We start from the raw sequence: 13,472 nt of genomic DNA, 5'->3' as shown, positions 1-13,472 counted from the left end.
GTACAACAAGCCCCAGCATCAGTGGGACAAAATAATGCCTCAGGCTTGGAGGTCTGTGAAAGTTAAAAAAAAACAAACAAAAAAAACAAAGTGCCTATGGTCAGTATGAGGTGGAATAATGCCTTGTCATTGGTATCGGTTGGGAGGAATGCCCTTTTTTGGTGCCAGTGGGAAGACTAGAACCTCATTGTTGGGGTCAGTGGGAGGAATAGTGTGCAAACATTGGGGTCAGTGGAGTAATACCGCCCCATTGTTGGGTGTCATTGGGAAGAACAGTAACTCACATCAGTGGGAGGAATTGTCCCACCGGCTCCTGATCATAACCAAAGACCAAGAACTGTCCAGCAACTCAATCACTGTGTTCTTAGCACAGAAACCTTGGCCGCCATGGGTACATATATGTGTGGTGTGAGATTAAAAAGACCCCCCCGCCCCCACATATATGTGTTACATGGTTGGTCAAAGAATGACAAGGGTATTGCTGAATCAAATGGCCCATAACAGAAATAAAAAATTAAAAATTGCTCTGGTTTGTAGGTGGTTTACAGGTGTGAGAGTGGAAGTGGTTAACATATCTTTTTTGTACAAATAGACAGGTGTGAAAAAATAAACATACCTAATTGCATCAGCCATTTTAGTGCTTTCTCTTTTTCGATCATCTGTCAAGCGTCTAATAAAATAAATAAAATCAATACCGCAACAAAACACACTCCCAACTGCACTGAAAAGCACTAGCTTGCTGTCATCTGCAGCTGCTGTTGCTAGGGCACCCTGGACTTCCTTCATTACCTAAAAGAAAAGAAATGTAATGTAATGTTAAGGATAAAAAAAAAAAAAAAAAAAAAGATGTATTCACAAATTATTTATGGATTGATATACAACAACCACAAGAGTCATGTGAAGAAGTACACCACATGGAAACTGTTGTCTTCTCCCAAATATTTGAAAAACATCATATCTTAATTTCATGGTGCCTACAGAAAAAACGGATATACTTGAAAAAATGCCACATACAATTATCACGTGAAAAAAGTTAGAACCTTCCTGCATTTATCACGATCATGGTTAGGTGCCAGTGGTTAGAATCTCTTGAGGGAATATATAGGTGGAACCTGTCTTATTTCACCACCCACGTATTAGCCGGTGTGTATATACAGTATCTCACAAAAGAGAGTACACCTCTTACATTTTTGTAAATATTTTATTATATCTTTTCATGAAGACACCGAAGAAATGACACTACGCTACAATGTAAAGTAGTGAGTGTACAGCTTTTATAACAGTGTAAATTTTGCCGTCCCCTCAAAATAACTCACAATAAACACACAGCCATCCATGTCTAAACCGCTGGCAACAAAAGTTAGAACACCCCTAAGTGAAAATGTCCAAATTGGGCCTATGTGTCAATATTTTGTGTGGCACCATTATTTTCCAGCACTGCATTAACCCTCTTGGGCATGGCGTTTACTAGAGCTTCACAGGTTGCCACTGGAGTCCTCCTCCACAACGACATCAAGGAGCTGGTGGATGTTAGAGACCTTGCACTCCTCCATCTTCCATTTGAGGATGCCCCACAGATGCTCAATAGGGTTTAGGTTTGGAGACATGCTTGGACAGTCCATCACCTTTACCCTCAGCTTCTTTAGTAAGGCAGTGGTCGTCTTGGAGGCGAGTTTGGGGTCGTTATGTTGGAATACTGCCCTGCGGCCCAGTCTCCGAAGAGAGGGGATCAGGCTCTGCTTCAGTATGTCACAGTACATGTTGGCATTCATGGTTCCCTCAATGAACTGTAGCTCCCCAGTGCTGGCAGCACTCATGCAGCCCCAGACCATGACACTCCCACCACCGTGCTTGACTGTAGGCAAGACACACTTGTCTTTGTACTCCTCACCTGGTCACACATGCTTGACACCATCTGAACCAAATAAGTTTATATTGGTCTCATCAGACCACAGGACATGGTTCCAGTAATCTATGTCCTTAGTCTGCTGGTCTTCAACAAACAGGTTGCAGGCTTTCTTGTGCATCATCTTTAGCAGAAGAGGCTTCCTTCGGGGACGACAGCCATACAGACCAATCTGATGCAGTGTGCAGCGTATGGTCTGAGCACTGACAGGCTGACCCCCCCAACCCCTTCAACCTCTGAAGCAATGCTGGCAGCACTCATACGTCTATTTCCCAAAGACAACCTCTGGATAGGATGCTGAGCACATGCACTCAACTTCTTTGGTCGACCATGGCAAGGCCTGTTCTGAGTGGAACCTGTCCTGTTAAACCGCTGTATGGTCTTGGCCTGTATGGTCTTGGCCACCGTGCTGCAGTTCAGTTTCAGGGTCTTGCCAATCTTATAGGCTAGGCCATCTATATGTAGAGCAACAATTATTTTTTTCAGATCCTCAGAGATTCCATTGCCATGAGGTGCCATGTTGAACTTCCAGTGACCAGTATGAAAGAGTGAGAGCAATAACACCAAATTGAATACACCTGCTCCCCATTCACACCTGAAGCCTTGTAACATTAACGAGTCACATGACACCAGGGAGGGAAAATGGCTAATTGGGCCCAATTTGGGCATTTTCACTTAGGGGTATACTCACTTTTGTTGCCAGTGGTTTAGATATTAATGGCTGTGTGCTGAGTTATTTTGAGGGGACAGCAAATTTACACTGGTATACAAGCTGTACACTCACTACTTTAAATTGCAGCAAAGTGTAATTTCTTCAATGTCGTCACATGAAAAGATATAATAAAATATTTACAAAAATGTGAGGGGTGTACTCACTTTTGTGAGATAATGAATATACAGCATCAGGCCATTTTTCTCTTTAAGTCCTGTGACAGTTTAACTGACAATTAATTGGTCATGCAACATAATTTCTTTATCAAGATCTAAAAACACACTGTTGGTCAGTGGTACTTTAAACCACTCCCACACCCCAAAAACATGACCATAATTGTTTATAATTAGTGGCACCCCTTTCCCCACCACCACCAGCTTTAAAAAAACAATCCTATCATCATTATTGGTCAGTGGCACTTTAAGACCCTGCACCTTTAACCACTTCCCTACCCGCCCATAGTCATATGACGTCCACAGATGGGATCTCCCATCCTGGGTGGACGTCATATGACGTCCTGGGATTCCCGGCCATCTAGGGGGCGCGTGTTCCTCGGGACCCGGTGCGGGTGCCCGGCGGCCGCGATGTCCGCCGGGCACCCGCGATTGCCCGTTAACTGGGCCGGCATGTGGATCTGTGTGTGTAAACACACAGATCCACAGCCTGTCAGCTCTGAGGAGAGCGATCTGTGTTCCCAGAACGGAGGAACACTGATCGGTCTCCTCCCCTAGTGCGTCCCCTCCCCCTTCAGTTAGAATCATTCCCTAGGAAACATATTAACCCCTCCCCGCCCCCTAGTGGTTAACCCCTTCACTGCCTGTCACATTTACACAGTAATCAATGCAATTTTATAGCATTGATCGCTGTATAAATGTGATTGGTCCCAAAAATGTGTCAAAAGTGTCCGATGTGTCCGCCATAATGTCGCAGTCACCAAAAAAAATAGCGATCGCGGCTAAAAAAAATAAAAAAATATTTTTTTTTTAAAAATGCCATAAATCTATCCCGTATTTTGTAGACGCTATAACTTTTGCGCAAACCAATCAATATACGGTTATTGCGATTTTTTTTACCAAAAATATGTAGACGAATACGTATCGGCCAAAACTGAGGAAAAAATGTGTTTAAAAAAAAAAAAAAAATTGGGATATTTATTATAGCAAAAAGTAAAAAATATAGTGTTTTTTTCAAAATTGTCGCTCTTCTTTTGTTTATAGCGCAAAAAATAAAAACCGCAGAGGCGATCAAATACCACCAAAAAAAAGCTCTATTTGTGGTGAAAAAAAGGACGTCAATTTCTTTTGGGTACAACGTCGCACGACCGCGCAATTGACGTTTAAAGTGCGACAGTGCTGAAAACTAAAAATTGGCCTGGGAAGGAAGGGGGTGAAATTGCCCGGTATTGAACCGGTTAACATTGATCTGTCGATCCTCTAACTTGCTATTTTTACATACATTCAACCTATCTACAATGGAGGAAATGGAGAAGTTCAAATATGATACATTTCCACAACGACCATTTTCCTACCCTTTTTGTCTAAATAAAAGGTGTCATACTTTTACTTGAAAACTTTCTGGGGAGACACATAATAAAAAAAAAGCTGAGCTCCAGGCAACTATAATAAAACCAATTAAATCCAGTTATATATAGTTAGAAATAAAACCATGAAGTGTATTTGTAAATACAACTAGTATAGGCACCTGAGTACACATAGATATCAGCTTCTTCTAACTCCCAGCATAGCAGCACAGACTGGGAGAGGAAGAGGCAGAACTCAATCAGGGCTCTGTTGCTTACTGGTAGGGAGGAGCAAAAGGATGAGCTTATTGTTGTTACTTCCTAAACCAGGATGTACTGCTTAACTGCATGCAGTGTAGTCTGTACAGGTCCAGGTTCTGACTGTACTGTCCAGCAGAGATGCCTAAAATACAACTTGGCAGGACAGTATTACAAATCTGCTGGCAGGTTAACCAGCTAATGTAGAGCGGGGGTCAGCAACCCATTGATCGCAGGCTACCTGGCAGACAGGTAGACCGTGAAGCATTATAAGACTTGGCACTATATGACCATATATATAGTGTGACCAAACCCCCATATTTTTTTGAATATGCTCAGGTGTTTTTAAAAAGCCTTGCAGGAGAAATGTAATTTTTGTATGTGTGCGCTGTAATCTGTTTTGTACTGTTTGTTGGTCTTATAGCAGCACCATCTTAAATGTAAACACATTTTAGTGTGTACCCCCCCCCAGTATGATTTTGTAGATAGACCGCAAAAGATGTCCCCCCAACTCGGTCCTTACTCCGGAGCGGCGAGTGCGCTTATCCAATTGCTGTATGATGAGGCAGTCCCTGCCCCTTGGATACGTGCAGCTGCGGGGTGGAGAAAGCCTCCAGAATAGCTTGGGCTCTTCTCTGAACACGCCAGAGCGCTTCGCATTGCACGCCCCTCACCACCGGCTCTCCTCCTCAATCCAAGATGGGAAGGTGAGAGAGGATTGCTGCTGTGACACTGGCAGGAATCAGCACCACAGCACCTTCCCTTAGCCACTCATTTAAAACGTCTTCCGACACTCCAGCCCACCTGTCCTCCCAATACCATGCCGTCCTGTCCCCCCAATACCATGCCCCCCTGTCCCCCCAGAATACCATGCCTTCCTAACACTCCAGCACTCCTTATCCCTCCCAATACATTCCCTCCTGACCCCCCCCCCCCTTACCATGCCTACCTGACACTCCAGCCTGCCTGATCTCTCCCCCCCCCCCATACCATGCCCTCCTTATCCCTCCCAGTACCATGACCTCCTGCCCCCCCCCCCCATACCATGCCCTCCTGTCCCCCCAGCCCTCCTTATCCCCCCCAATACCATGCCCTCCCGACCCCTACCATACATACTACTGACCTCTATACACTTCCCTGCCTACTACTGAGCCCTGTACACTGTCCTGCCTACACTGACCTCTGCACACTGTTCTTCCTACTACTGACCTCTGCACACTGCCATGCCTACTACTGACCTTTGTACACTGCCATGCCTACTACTGAGCCATATACACTGCCCTACAAACTACTTGCACTGGCCAGAAATCAAAGCAGTCAAGCCTGAAATTAGTCAAGAAAGTCAGCCTGCAGTACCAGATCTTCTGCTTTCATGTTGAACTCCGGCATCAGACTTGTGGGGGTAACCAATTGCTCCCCAGACATGAAACAAATTGTGAATGAAAGTGAAAGCTGAGTTTCTCACTGAAGCCGTTTAAGGTAGGCTAAGTTTGTATTTTTACAGTGACAGTTTTAGTAGCGTTTTCTAGGTTTTTTTAATGCTGTCTTTACTTTTTTTGGAGGCTTGCTAGTTTCTTAAAAAAAAAAAAAGGGGGGGGGGCATTGCTCCATGGTGATCTTTGATCTCTTCAATGTTGTCCAGATAGATCTCCATCTCTCAAAAGTTGCCTACCCCTGATGTAGAGTATATGCGTATTTAAATGTCTGCCTGGGGGACAGATTTAACAAATATAAAAATCTAAATGTGGAGTCTTACACATGAATTTTATGCAATATAATGTACAATGTAGTTTAGTTGACTTATACCTCCTTCGCTGAGGGCCTTCAAGACTAATGCCCCGTACACACGTTCGGATTTTCCCACGGAAAATGTTCGATGGGAGCTTATTGTCGGAAATTCCGACCGTGTGTAGGCTCCATCGGACATTTTCCGCCGGAATTTCCGACACACAAAATTTGAGATCTGGATCTCAAATTTTCCGACAACAAAATCCGTTGTCATAAATTCCAATCGTGTGTACACAATTCCGACGCACAAAGTTCCACGCATGCTTGGAATCAAGCAGAAAAGCCGCACTGGCTATTGAACTTCATTTTTCTCAGCTCGTCGTACTAGTTGTACGTCACCGTGTTCTTGGCGATCGGAATTTCCGACAAGACTTGTGTGACCGTGTGTATGCAAGACAAGTTTGAGCCAACATCCGTCTGAAAAAATCCATGGATTTTTTTCTTGGAATGTCCAATCGTGTGTACGCGGCATTAGACTTCTTTCACACAGTCCTTTAAATGCAGCCAGCGGATTCAAGCATCAAGAATCAGCAGATTCCTACGACTGGAATGACCAGGGCATGTGAATAGCAGCGGCCACTAAGCCCTTTTTAAACTGACAGCCTGACAGTGGCCATCGCTGCTCGCATGTAGCCTCATGCAGAACAGTGGCTGCTGTCCTTTCATTAATTTAAATAGGCTTAGCAGCCAAAATGCTATTCACACACCCTGGTCACTCCAGCTGCAAGAGTTCCCCGATTTCAGCTGCTGTAATCCATTCGCTGCATGTATTATGTATATATGTGAAGAAGGCCTTAAGAGTTAGGGAAATCCATGATTTCTTAGGGTCATGCATGACTCTGCAAAATAGATGATGTTGCTGCCTTCACATGCCACTTGGGTATGCTATAAATAGTGTCAAATAAATTGAGAAGTGCATTGGCTTAATTCCAGTGTCCATGCCAAGCCCACAGCAGACCCACATATATAAACTTTGTTTTTAGTTAGCTGTCCACAATTCTTACTGAGGGAATACATGCATAACCCAAAACAGTATAGATGACCCCAAAGTGTCTTTAAGGTAGCAGAAGTGGCATTGCTACTGCTTAGCAAACTCCTCATAGGGGTGGATTTACTAAAAATGGAGAGTGCAAAATCTGGCGTAGCTGTGCATGGTAGCCAATCAACTTCTAACTTCAGCTTTTTTAATTAAACTTTGACAAAAAAAAAAAAAAACCTAGAAGCTGATTGATTTCTATGCAGAGCTGCGCCACATTTTGCACTCTCCAGTTTTAGTAAATCAACCCAATATTTCCTATGTATCAGTTTACCTTAGCTATTCAGCACCTGGTAATCTCCAAGATGTAGAAGATGCAGTTTGCTCTGGGCTGTAAACAACCAGGCTTCCTGCCGCCCCTGTTGCACCCCCTCCCCAGCACTGCTGGCATATGAGGCCGCCAATTGTAGCGATAAGCCAATAGTGTGGTGCAGATGGGTAGATCATATTCAGACAGGGGGGGTCTGGTTGGTACCTGTAGAGCTGTTCCACTAAGTGACAGCTGACCTAATCACCAGGCATCAACTCAGTCCAGTGGAAGGACGACATTGAGCCCCCTTTCACACAGGGGCAGTTTTCAGGCATTTTAGCGCTAGAAATAGCACACGTAAAGCGCCTAAAAACTGCCTCCCCTGCCACCCCAGTGTGAAAACCCAAAAGCTTTCATACGGGGTGGTGCGCCTGCAGGACGTTAGAAAAAGTCCTGTAAGTAGCATCTTTGGGGCGGTTTAGGAGTGCGGTATACACCGCTCCCAGACCGCCCCTGCCCATTGGAATGAATGGGCAGTGCTTCCAAAGCGGCTGAAAACCACTTCGGAATTGCCGCAACACAGGCGCATTTAACCCCTTCTTGGGGGTTAAAAGTGCCCCGCTACCACCCTAATAGCACCGCCAAAACGCCGCTATAACAGCAGTAAAGCGCTTTACCGCTAACACTCGGGCGGCTGTAGTGAGAAAGCAGCCTAAGTCACAAGCTCATCCATAACAAGTGTTATGTCACTTCACTCCCAATGGCTAAATGGGGCAGTGAAAATAAGGAGTATAGAGTGTAGGGGAGGGAGAAGTTATGAAACCATACTGATTTGTCATGCTTGGGCAAACTAAAGGGTCACTTTTTAATTGATATTTTAAATAAAATAATAATTTAAAAAACATGAGCAAATTATGTTCAACTATTCCACTTTATTTTACATTTTTGCAAACTAACCTCTGGATTCAGGGAATTATTCTCAGATGACTTTGTAGAAAGTAATATATGTGTGAATCCATCCTGTTTTCGCACAACAATGTCTCTGTATCGATAAGCACTCTCAGTTTGTCTTACACTGAAACGTAGCCTTTTATCAAACGACTGTTCTCTTCGTTCATCAATAAACCTCCTCTTTCCTGTTACTCCTGCCACTGAAGTCTGTATATTGCTGGTACCATTTGCAGTCAATGCCTGCATGAAAGTAGATGTGCCTGCAAATAGTTAAAATGTTGTACTTTAGTTAGATTTCAGAATAGTGATTGCAAAGCCTCCCACATATTTCAGAGGTCATGTCACTCCTGACGTTATATTAGGAATAATATGATTTGCAATTAAGAGCTGTAGCCATGTTACATGTTCTTGCGAGAGTAAAAACACATTTCGGCCAACTATTACTCCAAATGAACCAAATGGTACTGAAAGTCAAACACTATTGCACTACAAAAATTTTGAGGAATCTATGACTTCTTGGCATTCAAGTAAAAGACTTATTTAACCACATTAAAAATGCTAAATCAGCATGAATTACTAGGTTTGCTGTACATTTTCACTGGCACATTTGTTTTTCATCAATAAAAAAGGAATCAACCATATGCCTTACTTAAGTAAAAAAACAAACTGCTTCTTCCAGGCATGTGCCACTAACAGAGCGTGATTCATTTATGTTGAGATTTAGTGAGAGAAGGAGCTTGAAGGTGAAGGAACAATAACCAATGGCCCTTGGGGACGTGGATTAAGCTGTACAGTAACAAACAAATTAGCCAAAATCTGCCAGGCATTGGGCAGGTCCAACATACATGCATAACATCCATATTGACGTTACAACCGAAGGAAGCATTTATCAGATTGCACAAGGTGGAGGCGTGCTAATCTAGACAGTACCATGTACTAACAGTTAAGAACATTAAAGTGGTTTTAAACTCCATTCATGAAATTTGACCTAGGCACATATATCTGTAGTGTTTACTTATCTCTCTCTAAAGCTCCAAGTGCCCTGTCTTTCTGCTGCTCCATTCCTCTTATCCGAGTCACTTCTGACAAGTTCTTCGTCACACAAGATGACAGCAGCTGAAAATCTGTGTTGGAGAGGGAGCTTGAGGTAGATAAGCAGAGAGCTTGTCTATGCAGATTGCAGCTCTGAATGTTCCTTTCTTCCTCTGCCTATCTGGAGGGGGGGGGGGGGGGGGACGTGTGTCTTTCCTACAATCAGTCCCAGCTGAAGTTATTGAGTTTACATATATTTTTAAAGACCATTTGCATAGGAATGGAATGTTCAGTTAAGTGGCTAACACATTTGCAAAGTAACCCCAGCAATTCAAGGAAAGGTTTCAATATAATATTATAGACAAATAGCACACCTAATTAGCAAATACTGCAGAAAAATGTTACCTTGTGACTTGTCTATAGAAGGAACATTACATTTGATTTCCAATATAGAGCTCTCCACACATTGATCAGTTCAACAATCTTTTACAAAAATCTCAATTTCAATAAAAACAGCTATGAAAAAATATTATGCACCATTACAATTAGCATATAATTATTAATACATGCATTACATAGTTACACAACAGGTGAGGTTGAAAAAAGACACAAGTCCATCAAGTCCAACCTTTGTGTGTGATTATATGTCAGTATTACATTGTATATCCCTGTATGTTGTGGTCATTCAGGTGCCTATCTAATAGTTTTTTGAAACTATCGATAACCCCCCCCCCCCCCCCTCCCGCTGAAACCACCGCCTGTGGAAGGGAATTCCACACCCTTGACGCTCTAACAGTAAAGAACCCTCTATGTAGTTTAAGGTTAAACCTCTTTTCTTCTAATTTTAATGAGTGGCCACGTGTCTTGTTAACCACTTCAGCCCCAGAAGAATTGGCTGCTCAATCACCAGGCTATTTTTTGAGATACAGCACTGCATCGCTTTAATTGACAACTGTGCTATAAAAATGCACTGATTACTGTATAAATGCCACTGGCAGGGAAGGGGTTAACACTAGGGGAAGATCAAGGAGTTAACTGTGTTCCCTATCTGTGTGTTCTAACTGTGGGGGACGGGACTGTTTATAGGAGATCAGAGATCGTTGTTCCCAGCTCATAGGAATTCACAATCTCTCTCCCCTCTCAGAACTGGGATGTTTTTTTTTTCTCCACACACACACGTCCCTGTTCTGCATCTTGCGCCCGTGATCGCTCGTGGCTGGCAGTCATCACGACCGCCGTTCGCGAGCATCGGCACCCCCGCTGTGCAGCGGGCACGTGCCTGCTATCCCGCTTAAAGGGACCAACGTATAGCTACGACGCTGCGCACGATCGTGCCGACCTGCCGCAGTATAATGACGGCGGCTGGTCGGCAAATGGTTAAACTCAGCGAAAAAGTTGTATCCCTATTGTGGGGTCACCAGTACAGTATTTGTAAATTGAAATCATATCCCCTCTGAAGCGTCTCTTCTCCAGAGAGACTAAGTTCAGTGCTCACAACCTTTCCTCATAACCAACATCCTCCAGACCCTTTATTAGCTTTGTTGCCCTTCTTTGTACTCCCTCCATTTCTAGTACATCCTTCCTGAGGACTGGTGCCCAGAACTGGACAGCATAATGTACAGGTACGTGTGGCCGGACCAGAGTCTTGTAGAGTTGGAGAATTATTGTTTTATCTCTGGAGTTGATCCCCTTTTTAATGCATGCAAATATTCTGTTTATTAAACCTTATTTGCCATGTAGTTGCCCACCCCATTAATTTGTTCAGATCTTTTTGCAAGGTTTCCACATCCTGCTGAGAAGTTAGCTTAGTATCGTCCGCAAATACAGAGACTGAATTGTTTACCCTATCCTCCAGGTCGTTAATGAACAAATTAAATAGGATTGGTCCCAGCACAGAAACCTGGGGGACTCCACTACCCACCCCTGACCATTCTGAGTACTCCCCATTTATCACCTTTTTAGGGTCACAATCTTTGCTGTTGCCACATCTATTTTGGGCCTTTCCTTCTTATGAGGTCTAGTATGTGAGTGAGGCAGTATCCGTGCCATTTACCAACCACTGCTCAGTCACACATCGGATCACACCAGCAGAAATACTCCTCGTCACCACATCTGGGGAAGAGACTTCCGACGTGTCTGTCACTTGTGATGTCTTGGACGGTTCACCTGAATACATTCCATACAAACCAGTATCTGGAAGCACTCTCGCAGGGAACTGTGAGATAACTTTCCATACAGTAAACCAGCACTGTACTAACCAATTCCATTTTTGACCAACACTGCTTAGTACCACCTGTACTACCTGGTTCCACTGAAACAAGCTGGTACTGTGGATTACCTGTCTGCAGTGGAGACACCTAAGTGTACAGCGAATGTGTTTTCACAAATTCCAGCATTCCCAGCAATGTATCCGTCATCTCTATACATCCCACGTGTAAGCACAAGACTTTTCTAGGGACTCTTCCCTTATTAGGGACATGGAGGGGCTCATTCCCTGAGGCTCGAGAGACAGAAACATTTACAGAGACCTCCTCCTCACTGGAGGCAACTCCACTACCCACCGCTGACCATTCTGAGTACTCCCCATTTATCACCACCCTCTGAACTCGCCCCTGTAGCCAGTTGTCAATTCGCGTACTCAATCTATGGTCCATGCCAACGGACCTCATTAAGCCCGGGTTCACACCATAATTCGCTGCGGACCGCACAGGAGCGCTGTGCGTCCCTGTTCACCGTTTCAGGGACGAATCAGGGCCGATTCTATGCCTGAATTCGGCCCTGAAACGCAGCCAAAGACGCACAGCGTTTTTTTGCAGTGCGCACCGCAGCCGCCCCGGAGATATGTGAACCGGCTCCATAGGGAGCCAGTCACATTCTCCTGCTATGCGAATTAGATGTGCGGAAACGCACATCTAATTCGCATAGGTGTGAACCCGGGCTAAAGCTTTGATCTGTCAGTCCTGCCTCGCTTAAAGTTTACCACAATTCTTAGTTTTCTGTGCCTTGGTCCCATTCATTCAACACAGCGTGTGATGACTTAGCTATCATTCAACATTCCAATTATTTAAGCTCCTAATCAGAATGAAATGCATTTTCATTCAATAAAAATAAGCATTTTACTGCAGGAAAACCCAAAAATATGACACGAATTAAAAAAATTAATCAAAAAAGTGCCATTTTATATGATGTGGGGGAAGGGTAAGGACGACGGTCAGGTTTTTACACCTTTGTCCCTGTTAGGGCAACTTCCCATCAGTTCATGTCCAGATGGCACCCTGGCATACTGGATGTCACCAGGATGAGAGTGAGAATGAACAGACAGTAATACAAACAGAATTCTTCTTTTTAAGGCCTTTTCTTGCCCAATTTTAATAAAACAAATCTCAACACTTGTCTGTTTGTGTCCTCCAGACAATCTTCCACAAACTCTCTGCACACAACTTGCAGTCCCTTGCTGCTCTGGATTCCACTGGTCTCTCCTAGGTGGGCAAAACCTAAGAGAGACAGGTTTTGTGTTTTATGGGCAGAAACCGCTTTGGTTGAAGCCCAGAGCCATAGTCAGGTCTTCTCTAAATGCCCAGCATACACCTGCCCAATCAGTGTGCCAGTTGTTCACAAAACAGGAATTAGAGATTTCATCCAACCCAGATCTCTACGAAATCTCTGGGCTTCAGGTCTCAAACTCTCTGAATGACACAAGCCATAAGTCAAACTCTTAACACTGTGGCAGGGCACAGCACTACCAGACCCCCTCCCCCCCCTTTCGCCCCAGAGGGTGGAACATACCAGCTTAAATGCCTTGATTTGGCACCTCTGTACCAGTTACCACCCACGTGGGCCCAATCATATTTGACATAACTTTTATCATCAAATGGAAACCATTTCCTGTCTTTTGAGATGACTTTCCCTGTGTACCCCCGCTACACTTACTTGGGCTCTACAAAAGACACCCCCATATAGCTTTACAGGTGTGCTTCCAAAAAGCACCATCTGCCTATTTTCCTTGGGACCGTACTAGCA

At 44.1% G+C, this 13,472-nt stretch overlaps 1 protein-coding gene across 1 annotated transcript in view; it reads right to left on the bottom strand.

Moving 5' to 3' along the window:
• The window catches only part of CDYL (chromodomain Y like), a 119,839-nt gene that overhangs the window by 17,935 nt on the left and 88,432 nt on the right, over positions 1-13,472 (bottom strand). The window contains exons 3-4 of the mRNA XM_073630992.1: positions 8,427-8,680; positions 617-789 (exon numbers count right to left, since the gene is read on the bottom strand). Of these exons, the coding sequence (XP_073487093.1) occupies positions 617-789; positions 8,427-8,680 (427 nt within the window). The remainder of the gene's footprint in view (positions 1-616; positions 790-8,426; positions 8,681-13,472) is intronic.

Source organism: Aquarana catesbeiana, linkage group LG05 (assembly GCF_042186555.1).
Source record: "Aquarana catesbeiana isolate 2022-GZ linkage group LG05, ASM4218655v1, whole genome shotgun sequence".
NCBI classification, from domain to species: domain Eukaryota; kingdom Metazoa; phylum Chordata; class Amphibia; order Anura; family Ranidae; genus Aquarana; species Aquarana catesbeiana.
The sequence above is the reverse complement of the archived record's forward strand: the minus strand, read 5'-3'. Positions and strand labels throughout refer to the sequence as shown.